This window comes from Manis pentadactyla, chromosome 3, assembly GCF_030020395.1.
Source record: "Manis pentadactyla isolate mManPen7 chromosome 3, mManPen7.hap1, whole genome shotgun sequence".
Taxonomy (NCBI): domain Eukaryota; kingdom Metazoa; phylum Chordata; class Mammalia; order Pholidota; family Manidae; genus Manis; species Manis pentadactyla.
Genome location: NC_080021.1, coordinates 24563259 through 24581695, shown reverse-complemented (window position 1 = coordinate 24581695; position 18437 = coordinate 24563259). Strand labels below are relative to the sequence as shown.

General features: G+C 42.3%; 1 protein-coding gene across 1 annotated transcript in view; it reads right to left on the bottom strand.

The window, feature by feature from the left end:
- Positions 1–303: 303 nt before the first annotated feature.
- The window catches only part of EXT1 (exostosin glycosyltransferase 1), a 263374-nt gene continuing 245240 nt past the window's right edge, over positions 304–18437 (bottom strand). Inside the window, exons 6-11 of the mRNA XM_036876278.2 lie at positions 17455–17573; positions 16273–16368; positions 11411–11500; positions 6173–6333; positions 3870–4041; positions 304–856 (exon numbers count right to left, since the gene is read on the bottom strand). Coding sequence (XP_036732173.2) covers positions 671–856; positions 3870–4041; positions 6173–6333; positions 11411–11500; positions 16273–16368; positions 17455–17573 — 824 coding nt within the window. The 3' untranslated portion in view covers positions 304–670. The remainder of the gene's footprint in view (positions 857–3869; positions 4042–6172; positions 6334–11410; positions 11501–16272; positions 16369–17454; positions 17574–18437) is intronic.

Here is an 18437-nt window from a genome sequence, read left to right as displayed (position 1 = left end):
ATAAAGTTTTCAGTTAGGACTATCTACCTGGAGGTCATAATACTTCCTGTTATGCAACAACATTTTACAGACAAATGTTCAAATGGATCGGCAAATTCAAAGTGGAAATCAATTTGCACTGGCAAAGCGGATCATGAACTTGTCTGAACTTATGCTCGGTTACTTCTTGACACTGGGTAGAGTGACTTATTGTGTCTCCCAGGAAGTCTGAGTTTTTGTAACTGCAGAAACCCTGCATGACCAATGGCAGTGATGTTTGTGGGAAAGAGGAACACAGCTTTGAAGTATTCACAACCAACACAATTTTGATTAAAGAAAGAACTCTGGTTTTTAATAGTTTTGATCATTAAAAAAGTTTAAACCTGCATAGCAATCATTTCAAAAATAATTATTTAATGTTCCATAATTAAACTGTACACAACCTAGTCTTGGGACATAGAAGCCAGTGAGGTGAGTTTGAGGCAGTCCTGTGCAGTCCCCACGAGCCAGGAGTCGAGTTTTCATTCGCCTTTTTTTTTTTTTTTTTTTTTTTTTTAGTCATTCTGTTCATTTGAGTTTATTTGGACACTTGGCACCATCTGGCTCTGCTGCTGAGCGGATCTGCACTGGGAACACTGAGCAGCTTGACCCCGTCCCTTCTCGCTTCCCCTCCCCCACTCGGCTGGATTCCTCAAAGTCGCTCAATGTCTCGGTATTTCTTCCTCAGAATAGAGACCTGGTCTTTAAAGAGGACAGGGTCGAGCCTCATCTGAGAGTGGATCAGCGGCATGTAGCCAAACCAGCTGGCAAACGTATTCATGCAGCTCTGGCGCTGGGCAAAGTGGTCGGGGTCAGCCCAGCGGGAAGCCCGGGAGGTCTGGGGAAAGGGAGAGAAAAAGGCAGGTGATGAGAGAGGCGCAGGCTGAGCTGGAAACCCTGCAGAAAACAGGTGCGGCTGGTGGGCAAGCAGCCGGGCTCGGGGCTGGCCTGGCCACCAGGCCGCCCCACCCACGCGCCTGGTGAAGCCGCAGCGCCGATCCTGGTCTTCAGCCTCGCCACACGGTTTTCCCGAGATGCTACATTCTTCATGCGAAAAACATACAAAGGTCCAGATTGACTAATTCTCCGGTCAGTGAATGATTTGCCAGTTGAACCTCAACTACTATGGACACTAAAGAACTTCTCTTGGCGCTTGGGATCAAACTCGATGACTAACAATGCCCTTTTGGTTTCACGAATAGTTTTCTAAAATCTTCCTGTTTACCTGGTTGGTTCTGGGTAAGTGGCAAAGATGGCTTTCATCTCTTTAGCTCTCCATGTTGCCCTTAAGGTTGGTCAAACATTTTCAGACAAATGACTGACACTTATTTAAAAAGAAACACATGACTTACGGGCTGAAGTTTAAACAGACCTAGACCAACTAAGCATAAAGTCTTTAAAGCCATGTTTTTATGAAACAAGGAAAAGGTGGGCTGCTCAATTTTGGGGAAAAAACACAAACTCATTTTTGTCAGTGGGGGACAACAATGTAATGAAGCATAGGTATATGTGTGTGTGTTCAATGTGTCTGTACCCTCCTGCATTGTTAGAAAAATACTTTCATGAGAAGATACAATTACTGTGAGAATCACTCACAGTCACTTTAAAACCACAAGTGTCAACATGCTTGAAAGTAACCCCTGAAGATAAATATAAATGTCAAGTTATCTCTGAGTAGCAGAATAACAAAACACTATTGGGTAAAGTGTTTTCAGGAAGCTCATTTGAGCTTCACAAACTGGTCAAGTTCTCTACCCAGGTAATAATATCCCCATTGTATACATGAGGATGCAGATTCAGGGGATTTAAAATTGTTTGTTCCAGGCAGGAAAGGGCGTAACTCAGGCTCCATTCTTCACCATTTATACTAAAAGAACTTGGTAAATTAGAGAAAGTAAGCTGACCAGTTGAATTCACATCAAAGCAGGCAGTCCCAAAGGTACTTCATTTTGTTCCTAGATTGGTTTGGCTTGCAGGCCATTTCTGACTGGCCCACTCTTTCCCAAAGGGCCCCTTGCATCCAGGCACATGCTCATGTATGCAAATACAAATACTGTCAGAAGCTTAGGTTCATTCTTATTCTTTCTTGCAAATGAAAACAGAGTCCAGATGAATCATTTAAGGATCTTCTTTCCTTCTAGATTTTAACATTTTGGGTCAAATTAGAGATCTCTTTCCTGTGTAATAAAAACATCATCTTGGAGCATTATATCCATTTATTTCCCCTGTCATACATTCAATTAACTAATGTGTATGATGGGAGTAAAGGGCAACCACAATACATTTTTAAATAGGTTTACCTAGTTAGACCTAAGGCTAAATTTAGATTGTCCCAAAAGATGTGTAAAATTACTAGATATACTGGTCTGGTAGAAGTAGGCAAATCTACAAAAAGCATAAAACCAACTTCTAAGTAGTAAGTGTTACTAGTATTCTACCCCTGATTAGAGCATAACATCAGGGGAGTTCATAGGACTCTCTGAGCAAATAATATTAAAGAACTGTCATGTCCTTCAATGATAATAATAACATAACACATACAAAAATGCCTGAGAACACAGTAGCCACTCCAAACAGCTTGCTTGAAAATACTCCTGTAAATCCTCTTGCCTGTTCTGTCAGTAGTTAGAGGGACAGAGAATTTTGCACTAGAGTGTTTGTTCACTAAGGACAGCTTTGTCATAGCCAGTATCTATAGCAGTGCCTCGTAACATGTACATGTTCAACAAATACTGTATGATGAAATTGCATAAACTTAAAATCCTGTAAATTTTTTGCTCTTACTAAATTTAGAGAGTGAAAAGCCATCAATTGTGTTAATGTGAGGCCTGGCTAAGTTTTCTTTTGCAGAAGCTAGCTTTGTATATACAACTTCCAGGAACAGTTGGAACAAGGTGCAAGGAAAACCTCAAACAGCTGAACTTACATAACCATGCTAAAGTATACCCTTTCAAGGTTGACTCAAATCCTGTTGGATTTTCCATAATTTAACTTGGATAGACCTAGATAGTCATACTTAAGGTTTCTGAATTCTAACATATAGTACTGGGCTCTGTCCAAGATGAATAAAAGCAGAGGAGCTTCACCATATCCAGATCACCCTGAATCAGGACCCTGGGGTGGAGAAGAACCAAGCAGTGGAAAGAACAGAGCTTGGGATTCAACTCTCAGTTCTGTCTCAAATACTGGGTGACGTGGGGCAATATGCTTAAATTCTCTGGATCCTAGTTTTCTTACTTGTACAAAGAAAAAGTTGGATTGTATTTCCTTGCAAGTATCTTTAGTTCTAAACTCTTATATGACTCAACTCAATATTTTACTTATCTAAAAGCTTTCTATGTGCTATCTCAATCCTGTGAGGTAGATTTTTCCATTTCCATTTTAAAGATGAGTCAACTGAATTTCAGAAAGTAACGGGCTTTTGTGTAGCTTATAAATATTGGTTATAAGTGACAATGAAGTATTCTGCCTCCTGGTCTGTTGGCAGGATGCTCATTCAACTCCAGAGCACCCACCTGAAGGCTGTGTTGCAGAGACCGTTGAGAGCTATTCATCAAATAAAGCACCTATGATAAACTTGCATGAATTCCTTGTAGGTCTTTAACTCTGGAGAAGACAAGGCTTTCTCATACTACCTTGCAGGTTATATGAGAGCTTTTATATTTTTAATGTAAGGATACCCTTGACTTACATCTTCCCAATTACCCATGTACCACCAAATACTCCTTCAGAGCTTTTAGATGTATTTTTTTCTGATTATTTCTTCCTTATGCTTTCTAGAGGAACAGTGAGTCCTCATCACCTCGGGCTCAGCTACCAGTGAGCAAAGCAAAGGAGGAGAATTCTCTCACCTGTCCCATCATTGTCTCCTTATACTGCTTCTTCTGGGTGACTTTGATTGGAGGCAATTTCGTTACAGCGGACACCAAGAAATTCATGAGAATGTCCTCACAGTTGGCCAGTTGGTCCACTATGCTCTTCAGGCTGGCTGGCAGATAATGGGTGTACAGGTAGTGATAATATCTGAAAAAACCAAAGCCAGGTCACACAGGGGGCCATCATAATATAATGAGACGGACAGTCCTCTTTGGCAAAAAACACGCACCCATTCTTGGAATCCCTAAATACATCATGATAATGGTGCTGATAGCTATCACTTATATGTACTTACGCTATGCCAGATAATGTTCTAAAGTGTTTTATAAGAAATGCCTCATCTAATCCACACAGAACCTATGAAATAGGTGCTATTATTATCCTTGTTTTATAGATAAGGAAATAAAGTACAGATATACCTAAATGCAGATATTACTTGCCCAGTCTAATTTTGATATCAGACTGGTTGGTTAGAAAGTGAATATTCTGATGACAAGAGAAGTTATTTACTCATTACAAGCTGCTTTACAGTTTTAATTATTGGTTTAATCAGAACTGCATCCAATACTACACCATAGGTCTGAGTATACTGTTTCTAATTTTGTGGCCTATAAACCATATGTTTTAACACTTGTTAGAACAAAATCCTAATTAATCTGGTGGTCAATCGTTATGGAGAACCCATATTTAATTTCACCGTACTATTTTATTTTGAAGGACATAAAGCATACATTCATAGGAAAAATGATTTGAATAAATCAGATTGATTGAGTGGTAGTGGTAGGAAGAATGGCGACAATGAACTTTCAAGATGTGGAATCTTGAGATCAAGATTCAGTCAACTTAATTGCTTATACCTTGTACACTTCCAACTCTATCCTTGAGATGCCAAGATTCTCTCTATTCTTTCCTAGGTCTCTGTCCTAGACTAGGTTCAGACTGGTGTGTTCACCTTACTAAGGCAGGTGAGTGGGGATTTCATTTACGAGTTAGGAATGTTAACCATCTGTACTCACTAATTTGATAATCTTACTTACCAGAGTCCCCTGGCTTTAAAGACCAAATATATGCAAACAACTCCAAATTTATATCTCCATCCGTGATCTCTTTTCAACATACCCTTCCAGATGTCTTAACATGACCAAGACTGAATTCCTGAATTTTCCCTATATTTATTCCATCTATAGCTTTCCCCATCTCTGTTGATTGCTACTCTATCCTTCTAGCTCTTCAGGTCAAAAACAGAGTCATCAAACTCTTTAATCTATCAGGACACTGTGCTGGAGCATCTTCAAAACATGCCCACAGTCTGATCAATACCTGGTACTTCCTCTGCTCACTTCCTAGTCCCAGGATCCATCATTTCTTACTTAGATAATGTTATCACCTCCTAATGGGTTTCCCTGCTTCTAACCTGGCTCCCTCAGAGTCTGTACTTGATCTGGCACCCAGACTGGACACCTAAAATACAAAAAAGGTGTCTTGCTCTGCTCAAACCCCTGTATTGGCCTTGCATGTCACTCAGAGGAAGGTGAAGTCCTCATGATGAACAGCAAGGTCCTGCATCTGGGCTGCGACCTCACTCACATGCTTTCCGTTCACCCCACTCTCCTTCCATTGGTCTCTGGATATTCCTCCGACATTCTGCCTCAGGACATTTATTCTGGCCATTCCCTACGCCTTAGCGCTATTCTACAGATGTTTTCTTGCCTGGTTTCATCTTCTCCTTTCAAGTTTTTCCTGTTCAACGAGGATCACCGGCGCCATTCTCTAACCTGCCCCTTTAGTACTCGTAATCCTTTGCCCTACTCTATTTGCCTTTTTGCTAACTTACCTCCTTAATATATTACAGGATTATTATGAATATTATGCCTCTCCCCTTGTTAGAATATAAAACCTGCCTATAAGTAATTCTTTTCTATTTTACTCAATGATAAATCCCAAGCACCTAGAATGGTGCCTGGGGTGCCCCATTAAGTATTCACTTTTGGTGTTGTTATCCTAAATATTCAGTTACATAATACCCTGTGAGTATGTGTTCACTTTTCAGATGAACTGATATTACTTCACCATAATTCTGGAAATGCAATAAGCCAAGTGGTTTCACTGGTTTCAAAGACACATGTTGGCCACATTGACAAAACTTAAACAGGGACATGAACTAATTTTTGTTAATGTTGGTAATAAGATTTGGCCCAAATTCCTATTTATGCAGCAGCCAGAAATTAATATAAGGAACTATATAAAAAGCTCTACATGAGATGGCAGAATTCCTCACTTGTGGTAAATAGCAGCTCCTGTCAACACCATGGAGTAGTCGTTCGTCCACTTGGATGTGTACCCCCACCGCTCCTTAGAGTTATCCCAGAAATGGCTGCGTGCAGGGTATCCCACAATCCTCTCGGGGAAGCTCTGCCACACTGTGAAGGCAAAATCCACCTGCAGGCGGAACACAAGCCAAACAGGCAATCAACAGCGTTAAAAAATATCAACAAAACATTACCTCCCCCCGCTAATTCATAATGCAAAATCCCAGGACTGTTACGAAACATTAATTCCGTGTATTCATCAGCAAATTAAACTGACTGCTTGACATTTTGCTCCATGATTATGCACATTTTAATGTTTTCTCTTAAAGAAACTTCGAATTAGTGCAGAAATGAAAGAAGAAGAAAAAATGTACTGATGTGTCCTTTAGAAATTCAGTCTGTTCCAACTAAAATAGAAGTCGAAAAAGCAGTGGCTTTGGCTGCCTCCCTCAAAGGTGCGCGTGAATCAATTCCTCACTGATTCATGTGAGGCGCAAATGTATCAGTTTCATGAAGGGGAGCATATTTCCTATATAAATTTCCTATATAATAAATTGAGTGTGAATGTACAGCATATCATAACTAGCACACAGTAAAGCCTAAGTGACTAAAATAAAGCCTTCCCTTAAGAGAAAGAAAAAGGGTGTTTGCAAAGCATACAAGTTCTAACAGAACATAGCAGTTCAGGTCTCTCAGTTCTGAAGATGCTCAGTGTGAGGGATGTCAAGAAAAAGCATCCACAGTGAAAAATCACTAAGAATGAGTGGGGACAAGGCTAAGGGAAGCCGCAGGATTATTTTAAAGGAAATGCAACTAAATGACTTTCCAGTGATTGTAATAACCCAGAGCAGAGGTACTTCTGAACTTGCTGCATAAACTAAATAGTCTGTTTTCAAATGTGTACTCTCACTCCTGAAAAATTTGATGATGTATAATATATAGAAAGTAAAATAAAAACAGTAATAGTGAACAATCATGTGATGCCACAGGAATGGTTATAGGTACTCACATAGTTTAACCCAAGGGATCCTTGCAATAACCCTAGGAATAAGTAATTTTATTGTCTTCACTTTACAGAGGGTGAAGCTAAAGTATCTGAAGGTTCAATTAATTTTCCTGAACTAGTAAGTGGCAGAGCCAAGATTCAAACCCAGGCCATGTGGTTTCAGATTTGGTGTGTACTGTTACAACAGCCCCCCTTTTGTAGCTCTGCTGCTACAGCACTGGAAGCAATTTGTCATTTATGCAGATTACACATTGACCCTACAACCTTTGCCCTATCTCTTCTTCATAAGACATGCAAACAGAAATTTCATTTGCTTCACACATATTTCAAGTCTCAGCACTGTGATGGTGTCTGAGTGTGATGGAGTCCAATTCCTGCCCTCTTAGAGATTCAAAAGCAGAGCAAATAACAATTTGCAAAAGCCAAAAGGTGCAAACAACCCAAAGTCTATCAACTGATAAATAAATAAACCAAATATGATATATCCATAAAATGGAATATTACTCAGCCATAAAAGGAATGAGGTACTGTGCTATGACATGGATGAACCTTGAAAACATTATGCTGAGTGAAAGAAGCCACACACAAAAGACCACACACTGAATGATTCCATTTATACAAAATGTCCAGAATAAGCAAATCCATAGAGACAGAAGACAGATTGGTGCTTCCACAGGCTCCATGATCAGTGGGTATGAGTTTCCTTCTTGGGTGATGGAAACATTTTAGGGTAAGATAGTGGTAATTGCACACACTGTGAATGTACTAAATGCCACTGAGTTATGTACTTTAAAATGGTTAATTGCATGTTATGTGAATTTTACCTCAATTGCAAGAAAAAGCAAATAAGCCTAGATCAATATTTCTCAAGTCTTCACCATTGTATAACATCATATCCACCTTTGCCACATTCCCATAGCACATTCAGTGACTTATTTAATATTTTTTCTTGAACTGCTCCTTTTTTTTTTTTCTTCACTAGGTAAACATGTTAGTGAAATCCTAGGTTTGGTTGCTGGCTATATAATTTTCTAACAAACATTAAATATATGATTGTTCAAATGAAATATGCTTGCCATGAATCATATACAACTATTATGTGTGCAAATCATCTCTTGGGAAACCCTGGTCTGGGTCATCTGTAAGGGTCCTTTTATCTCTGAATTCTTTGGGCTTAGTTAGAAGTCACTATTTTTGTAAACGGCCATCAATTCAAATCTAGTTTGGTGGCCTTACTGAAGTCAAGGAAGCCTTAGTACAGTTTGTTTCCCCAAACAACAACATTCAGGGAGAAAAAAGTAGGGTGTTGAAGCATATATGAAGAAAGCTTGGTGGGATGTGGGGCGCCTCAAAGTTAAAAGGCAGCAGGGGAGTGGACAGTATTTGTCAGAAAATTGAAATTGGGTCATGATAACTTGCACATCATCACTGTTGTTCAGTACTAATGGTGTCGACCAAGGGACAATATATCACACAGCCTGTTGTCAAAGAATCGGCCCGACTGTCAGCACTCGTTGGGGTTTTCCATTATTCTTTGAAAAGGAAACACATGCTCTGGCAACTACCATAGAACCCAATGGGGTGTTTTCATCACATGAATTTCTTAGTCTCTCAAAGCCATTTCAAGTCATTTCAAAGGAGCTCAAAAGTAAATTCAGTTAAAACTACAATTCTTGTGATACTTTTGCTTTCATGCAGATCATTAACACATCAAAGGAGGCAAAGGTCAGCTTCCAGCCTTTTCTCTTAAAAACCAACATCTGTTTTCTTTTGAGAATTTGCAGCAACCCAGATAAATGTAAATAACTATAAACTATAAACCAACTATATCTAATACCCTTTGTAAGATGCTGTTTAAAAATCTATCCTTAATACTACAGGGAGGCATTTAAACAAGCTAAGAATCTTTAAAGAGGAAATAAAATGAGCCAACATCTCTTCACCTAAAAAAGGAGAAGAGAGAAATCCTTGTCTTTGACCATTTAAAGCTACATGACCATTCACGATCAGCAGGCAAAAGTAAACCAGACTGCCAGCCTCTTAAATTTACATACCATTTTCAACCCACGTTGACTTCTAATTACTTCACGTATAACACATGTTCTTCCCAGCATGCACTGAGTGGCTGGAATTGCCATTCTTTGAAAAGAAATTCAACCAGCCCATGCATACATCACAACAGCTGGAAGTTATTTTGCCACGGGACAGGGGACAACAACCCTAGAGTGAGATGAATTGCCTTGTGTCCAGAGGAAGACATAAGCTGAACGAACACTTCAGGTCACAGGATAACAATTTAGGTTTATGCTGTGTTTGTCTTGACCATATGTTCCGCTGTGGCAATGTGCTGTTTTTCCTGTATTTGCCGTACGAGAGCCACCCTCCACTCTCCTCGCCATGCTCTGTGCCCTGGGATAATAGAAGCTTATGGGTGGCACAACCTGGTCTTCCCTGCTGGCTGACGGGGTTAGGTCACTGGAAGTCACCGGCAGGAACATGGAGGTGGGTCCGTGAGAAGTCAGGGTATTTCATCCCTGCTCCCTCCCAAACTTAGCACCAGAGTCCCAGCAGTTGCCACGTCCCCTCACAATCACAGCTTTTACAGGCAGCCTCTTCTCCCGAGTTCCATCTCCAGGGACTCTGGAAAACCTCTCTCCTTCCCCTGCTCCTTCAGGCCCAGGGGTGGGGGCTGCTTCCTGCTCTAGCCACCCTCTAGGCCCTCAGCCTCTCTGGAGGGTCTTTGAATCCACCCACCTAGGTAATCCTAAATCCCTTCATTTTAATCACCTGATTTGAATTCCATTCACTGGCAGGACTCTGATGGCTAATCAACAGGAACTGTGTAACCAAAGTGCCTGGCATGGAGACCAGAACAAAGAAATCCCTCAGTAAATACTGTTGAATGAATGTGCTCTTGGGATGCCAGTTTCCCCTGCAGGAGGCAGTGGAAAAATGCAAGCCAGAGTGTCCCGTACTCTGCCTCTCATAGCTGTCTCTCTCTCTGAACATTAAGCATGTCTCCCCGCCTCTTGCCAATGTACACACGCCACAGCTGGCTATGTGTTCACACTGTAATCCCTCAGCATGCATCCCTCCAGCCATTCACTCACCAAGCATTTATAGACCTTGGGCTACATAGCGAGCCTGCCACCAATGTGAGGCTAAGGACCTTTTGTCCTGGCATTATTCAGGTTGCCCTTGCACATAACGTCTGTGCAACTCCATATGATGGAAATTGGAAGCATCCATGGAATTTCAAGAGGCACCAAGACTGCCAGCCTAGGTTAACGTAGAGTTCTGGCTATGAGGGCAGCAGGGCATTAGTAGGAGTCCTGTAAAGTGCACACTGACAAGTGTTGATGTTTAAATTAAAAAGAAAATGGTTATGAATAAAAAGGGAAAAAGAAAGGGAAAGGCCTAAGTAGCCAAGTCTCCAGGCTTTTTAGCCGCTACCATCAATAATGCATTTGCGATATACTAGTTTTTATAGAACTGTCTTTGGTCCCCTCTATGGCTTAAAGTAAGGTTTCAAAGATCAATACTCATTCGAGTTGTAAAAATGGGTTTTCTATCATATCTATCTTTCCACCTCTCTCCTTCTCACACATGCTTTGTGCAATCTTATTTTTGGCACAAACACCTGAAGATCTGAAATAGCAGGGATCTCCATCTCAGCCTTGAAGTGAAACCATTAGTTTGTGTGTGAGTAAAAGAAAATGAGCACTTTAAAGCAAGACATAAAAGCTGCGTTCCGAGCCCAGAATAGTGTTCCGTAACAAAGGCACACCCCTGCGCAGGCATCAGGGTAACTGGGGAAAGACGGGCTGTTTGCTTTGGACAACCTGGTTTCAAAAAAACACTGAACAGGTGCCCCTTTCCGCCTTCCCTTGGTTTGTCTGCACACCTGGCTGCAGCTGTGCTGTTTAAAAACCAAAAAGGAGGACGAGCAGGAGCGGAGAGGTGAAACCCAGCCATGCAAATGAGCAGCCAATTAGCTGAGAAAACAAAGGAGGAAATGCCCTCATCAGGGTGCCAGGTGGTGGCAAGGTGCTCCTGGAAACTGGGTTGATTAAAACGACTCTGCAGGAAGTTTTGAAAACTGTTTTTGACTTGGCCAAGGGCAAAAGAAGCCCTGGAACGTTGGGGCCTGGGACCACTGCCTGGAGAGCCCACAGCTCCCTCCTTAGGTGTGGCTGCTTACCTCTGTGGTTGAAAGCACGGTGTCCTCGTCAAGGCTGAGCACTGCATCCGTGACAATGTTGTCATAGGGCAGAAACCGGCTGCTCATAACCTGGGAGTGAGCAGAAAGGAGGCAGGAGGGAGGAGATCAGGGAAAAGAAAGGCAAATTTAGAGCCTTGTTTGCAGGAAAACTCTCCCATCCTCACCTTTGAAGACTGCCATTTCAATTAGCGCAGACTCATTTCTGCCACAATTATTGGGCACCTACTGTGCACAGACACCTCCCTATCAAAGAAATACAAAGGTAACCCAGATACATTCTCTGTTGTGGAGGAATTAGGAGTTTGCAGAGAGACCACGATGCAGATGACAGGTCCTAGCCTGACAGGAGAAGTGCCAGGAAATCAGAGGATGAGGCAACCCACCACTTAGAAGAGCAGATGAAGGCCTCATAGAAGTGGCACTGAAGCAGGGCCTTGATGGATAGGAATTCACCAGGTATAGAGAGAAATAAGCCCTAGCAGAGTGCTTGGTCGATGCACAGGCCCAGAGGAGAGGGCCAGCACTCTGAGGCCAGGGAAGCGTGAATGGGTGGAGCAACAATTCCACATGTGGGACACACCACTGCGACGCCGGGTCATTTTAGGAAGTGGACAACCACTTAACAATTCTACTCCTTATGTAATCACAGACTATAAAAAAATATACACATATATATGAGTAGCTATAGCATAAAAGTAGAAGAAATTTTTTTTTAATTTCATTAAAATGAAAATTAAGCTGATTTAAAGAAAAATACTAAATAAACAATAGCACATGTGGACCATGGATTTAGGGAAATTGTGAAGACAGTACATTAACAAAGTTTGGGCAATTCCAGGATGTGGCACGGTGAGGGGGTGTGGGGGGTGTGTGTGTGTGCGTGTGTGTGTGTGTGTGTGTGTGTGTGTGTGTGTGTGTGGAGGGCTTTGAGGATGAAGGGATCAGCTGGAAAAATTGTGACTGGAGAGACTGCTCTGTGACAGTGACAGCCGAAGCCTTTGTGTTGAGTGTGCCATACAGTAACTCACCATGGGAATGGTAATAACATTTTTAAAGCATTCACTATGTGTCAGGAAATGTTCCAAGTTCTTTACATACCTCATCCTATTTTATCTTTATAAAAACCCCATTTTATAGCAAAGAAAACTAAGGCAGAGAAAAGTCAAGGGTCTTCCACAAGATGGACCCACCAACACTTCCTCCCGGATGGTGGGATTCTACAGAGCCCCTCAGCCACTGTGCTCTACCCGTCTCTGGTTCGGAAAGAACCTCAGGAGTAAAAATGGGGGCATAGGGCCACCTCCACCTCCATCTCCAAGTCACCACCTTCTGCTGGGAGTTACAATAGCAGTTACGACATCTGCTATTGATACTCAGAGACCTAGAGGAAAGACACACTTGCCATCAACTTTCAAGCCACGGAGGCCAGGAAATGAAGCAGTCAGACCCTGGAGACAACGGGGAAAGAGAGACGTGGCACCTGGCTGCCAAAGGTACGCTCTCCACAAATGTAAGCTCCCCGCCCCCCAACAACAAAAAAAAGTTCAAGCTATATTTACATCAAGAAGCCAGCTCATCCATAAGCCTCGTCTCAGATTTGGAGGCCTTATGACATAAATGGATGGGACATGCCCACTATAGCCCCTCTCTCGGAGCTCAAGGGATGTATCTACGGCATAAATGGCCCCAGGGTCTGCTCCTACACATCTGTCAACTGGGTCAAGTTTTCTTTTTCTCATGCTTTGAAAATAAAATAAAACACTAAGCTATCAGCAACCCCATATACACAGTGCTCAGAAATCTCCGCCTGAAGCGGTTCTCCCGATACTGTTTCCATGTCCACTGACTAACACAGAAACCATTAGCTGCCAGCTTAGTGGTGCCCTGACCTTTCCCTGGTTAAATCTATAGGGAAGAGCTGCAAAGACACGGCCTATAAATTCAAAATAGAAGTTTGCAGCCAAAGTAGCAAACACATCAATTTTAAACTCAAGGCTAGATATGGAAATTGTAACTGGGGAATGAGAAGGACAGATGGCTTTTTCCCCACTGGTTTTAAAAGGATCCACTTCCTCTTTTCAGAACCCACTTCAGCAACAAAGGTTAAAAGCCCATAAGCCAGTCACTTTCAAATTCAAATGTAGAAACTAGAGGTTCTCTTTCAAATACCTTACCAAATATGTTCCAGAAGTTGAATGGATTAGCATGTAAGGAACCAATGTACTTATAAAGTCAATCCTGAGTGAATGGGGTTTGCCTCATCAGTTCATTTAAGAAATATTTAGCTACCATGTACCAGCCCAACCGCTCCTAGAATTAATAAACATGACCAGGAAATGATCAAAATTCAAGAAATTCACCATCTAATAGGGAAGATTATAAAATGTCCATAAGTAATTATACAAAGTACAGTAAGAGGTAGCATTTATCAGACACCTACCATGGGTATCACCTACCAAGATTTAACATTTATCAAACACCTACCACATGTATCCACACTTCTAAGTACATTTATATGTACAGCATCATAACATTTCATCTTTTAGCTACTCTACTAGTTAGGTTTTACTCTATTAGTTATGTTTACTGAGGGACGAGTTGGCGCAAAGAGAGTTAAATAACTCACCTTTGGTCAAAGAAAAGTGTGACTCTAGAGCCCATAATACAGAGCATAATATCACAATGCCTCCCAGAAGAGTAGCTGACATTTACCGGGCCTTTGGTGTGTAACAGGCACAGGGTAAGCACTGTAATGTACTCTCTCATCTGAGCCTCCACATGGGACTAAGTCTTAGTGAAGTCCCCTAGTGTGTCCACCTGAAGTAGGACATAAGGGCAAATGCTTTAGGGGGACAATCCCCGGGCAGTGAGAGTGAGGAAATAGGAAGGATGTGGCCCCGCTGGGATCAGTGGTCAAGGTGCAGGCTGAGACTTAACAAATGGCCAGGAGCTCAGATAAGGATATGGCTGGGAGAAGGTGGGGTACCTTATAAGGCACATCTGACAAAGCGCATGAGAAAGGAGCTATCATCATCATCATCTTATAAAGAAATGGGGACTACTTGCTGAGAGTGAAAATATAAAATCAATCAGTGAATCTGTGCGCTAAAATGCAAGAATGACCATAAAACTGAGAATGGTAACCAGTCAGTCAGACTGGATTTTGTCTGAATATTCTGACAAATTCAAAGAAAGACGTTGCTGCCAGAAGGCGACCTAGTCACCCATGGGAGCATGAAAGCAAAGACTCCCAGTTCAAAGTTAACAGCACCCATCTAGCCAATGTTCAGAGCCTCAGGCACTGGAACTGGGCAGACAGATAGGTGGGATGGTGGGCAGGAGATTTCTGTGTGCCAGTCCCTTTGGAGAAACTACACCTTTGGTGAGATGGATTCATAAGGTGAGACAGATGCTGAGAAGCATGGGATTGTTCTAATTCCCACCTTTTCTCGTTGTGTTTGTTTACCAAGCAGCTCTCTGATAACCATGCTGCTTGATTCCAGCCTTATGAACACTGTGATTCCATCTGTCACATTCCCCACTGTGTTCCAACATGTTGCACAGTGCCGAGCACACAGTAGGCAGTCATGCATTGGAACCGAACAATGCTGTGCTCATCTTCTTGTCCACAGGACAGCCACGATGCTCACTGCAGCATGCTAAACTCTAGGAGACTGCCACTTTTACTGAGCCAAATAATGATCTCAAATGGTTCAACCTAAGCAATTGATAATTTCTTTTATTCTGGCTCAAAGGTGTTTTACTTAGTGTGAGACAATCTCTCCTGACTTGATTCCCTGGGGATTGAGAAAGGAAGTCTCACTGATGACATTGCTTTACCAATCTCAGTTTCCTTTAGTAAGGCCCAATGTCTTCACAATGGATAAGACCCGCAAGAAAGCAACAAGCAGAAGCTCGAGAAAAAAGAACTCACCTCTGGCTGCCAATAGTGGAAGAAATTTCAAAGAGGAGGTAGCATGTGAAGAGGGGCTTAAAGAATATATGAGAATTTTGGTTACAGAGATGAAGAGTTGAGAAGGGATGCTTAAGCTTTACAGTGAATGGGAAAGACAAGAACAAGAGGTAGGAAGGGACACAGTGCCATTCAGACAACTGTGAATGATCAGAGTAGGTCAGAGCTCAGGGTCTGAAGGGGGAAGCAATGAGAGAAGACTGGGAAAGCCAGTAAGATAATATATGGCCTCAAATGTTAATTTAAAGTATTAGCAAATAGAGCCCTTTAAGGGCCATGAGATGATTAAGGAACTCGTTTGGTTCACGGACAAAATGCATTGGAGAGTGGAAGCAGGGAGCCAGCAGGTCTCGGATAGAGACACTGAGACAAAATCAAGGTGATGTCCTTTTTCAAAGAAATGTGAGGAAGGACGATGATTCGGAATGAGGCAACTAATTCAGATTGATCAGCTAAACAAACCTTATGCATCACCACTCTCTTTAGCATCCTCATCTTGACCCCCATCATTTATAGAAAGACTACTATTGTTAGGCCCTGAATTCATTTAATCCTAATCGTAACATCAGGAAGTATGTGGCATTATTCCCATTTTGTAGGTGAGGGAACTGAGGCTCAGAAATAGAAAGTATATAGAAAGTCAGAGATCTCCTGAGGAGTTTGTATGAGGATCCAGAACTCCCTGAATTCAAAAGCCAATGGCTGTTAAACTGGCTGAGGACATTCAGAGACAGGCTTTAGAGAAATATAGTCCAGGGCCGGAAGTTCCCAGGAGCAGAAAGAAGACCTCTAAGGCCAACCGCACAGAGGCCTGTGGAGAGGCGAAGACTCCATTGGTGGTCCCCTGTTCAGGTCCCCCCAGTCCTACCTTGCTTTCCCCTTCAATGACGAAGACAGGCACAGCAGTGGCAGGCCAGCGGTGCTTGGCTGGCAGGGGCTTGTCACAATTCCATAGAACTATGATCTGAAAGGGACAGAAGATCGTTAGACGGCTCAGTCAGCCTGGACTGGTGCAGACCTCAGCCCAGAGTTGCTTCTCAGAGACAGAGTGGGGAGGTAAGATCTAAGCAAGGCAGAAGGCAGACACCAAAACAGAAATTAAAAGGGAGTCTCCTCCTACATGACCTTTAAACCTGATCACTTCAGCGGCTAGAGAGAGACAACAAAAGGAGTAACCTAAAAAAATTATGTCAAGGGGGTAGGAGAAAGGTGGGGAGAAAAGAAGTAATTTGGGGATGCTGAATCTTAATGAAGTGGTTTCCTAAATTTTGATATGATGACAAGTGAGATAACAATACCGATCCAATTAAATAAAGATGTACAGTGAACATCTGACCATCTGCTACGAACTTGCTCTACACCAGCCAACGTAGGAGAAATAAGAGAGTTCAAGAGGAGCTGGTGTGAGTACATGTTTTGGATTCTCCAGAACGGCTGCTGATTTTCGGTGACTTTATCATTGGCAATAAATGTGTTTAGTTCAAAAATGCATACTTCAAAATGATTTAATTCTTTCCTCATTTGTAGACCTTACCCAAACTAATTTACAAATCAAAAAACCACTGTTTTGAGTATGGGAGCAGTGCTGATTTGGAAAATCTTGTTACCATAGATATAATCTTCTGCTCCCAATTTTATAATTAGTCATGGTTGCTGTGAAAGAAAGTTGACACCTCCTGACACCAACAACTCTGTTTCTTCTGTTGAAACTTAAATTTCTGGGTCCTCCCAGTGGCATTTGTTATTATAAAGTTACTTATCACTTTATTAAAAAAATGTGCTTATATATTCTTTAAAGACTGTGTTAGTATGTATGTATGTGTGTGTGTGTGTATTTTTTAACTTTACCCCTGAGCAAATATTCTTTACCCATCCCTTATCTGTGCCAGATTTCCCTTCTAAGAACCTCTAAGCTAATGAAAATGAAAGAGGAGTAACAGGTTGTGACATGAGATGAATCCCCAGCGCGAAGCGCATAGCAGGTAGGGAGTGCTCTCTCGCCCACTTAGCTGGGGGAGGGCAGGCGCTGCTCTGCCAACCCCCCACTCACCTGGGCACAGTACTGGGATTTGGCTGCAGCCACAAGAAGTTTCAACACTGGCTGGGACTGAGAGACCAGGGGGGTCACTGCATGGATGACGGCAGTGAATTTGGAGGGGGGCTTTAAACCTGAAAGAGGAAGGAAAGAGGAGCCTAATGAGGCACTGGTATAAAAGACTTGGAAAATCATTCCTCCCTTGCTCCGCTGCCTCACCCTGGAGCTAATGTTCCCTTCTAGCATATTTGTCCTTTGCCTTTTATGACCTGACAGAACAAAAACAAGGTGAAAAGCTGCTGGCTAACTGCTGCCTGAGTCTGGAGACCTTGATAATTCACAGCCCAATGTCCATTGCTAGGTTCTTCCTTTGATAACCTTTTCCTCTCTTGGGGATGCTCCTTTGATCTCCGGTCTGCTTTTTAGGCACCCAAAGTCTAAATGCGCCCAAACCTGCCCAGCTCCTTACCCCTCTCCACACAAGGAAGGGTCTACTCCAGGCACTTACCTCGTAGTGTGGGTTTAAGGAAATGTGCTCTCTTCCCAAGGTATTTGTTTATGTCTTAATTATGTAGTTCAGGGGGTTTTGCCTGATTAATACTGTTTCAAGTAATAACTAACAAGTGCTAAAGATTAACACCACAGCAAGCAGAGCCTCACTGCCTAGGTTTGAATCCCAGCTCTACCACTTGGTGTTGGAGGAGTCTTGGAAAAGTTACTTAACCCTCTGTGTTTCTGCAGCTATGAAATGGGGCTGGCGGTAACAGTATCAGACTTCGGGGGGCTGTTATGAGAATTAAATGAGTTAATGCATACAAAGCACTTAGGTCAGGACCTAGCCAACTGCAAGTGCTCAATCTGTGTTCACTGCTATCATCACCATTACCAGCAACATCATTATTTTGGAGTGGAGGCCTCACTACTCCCAAGAATCTCTCTGTGTAGCAATGACAGTTGAGAGAAAAAGTATGTGATCTAGACCGCTGCCAACTGTGTGC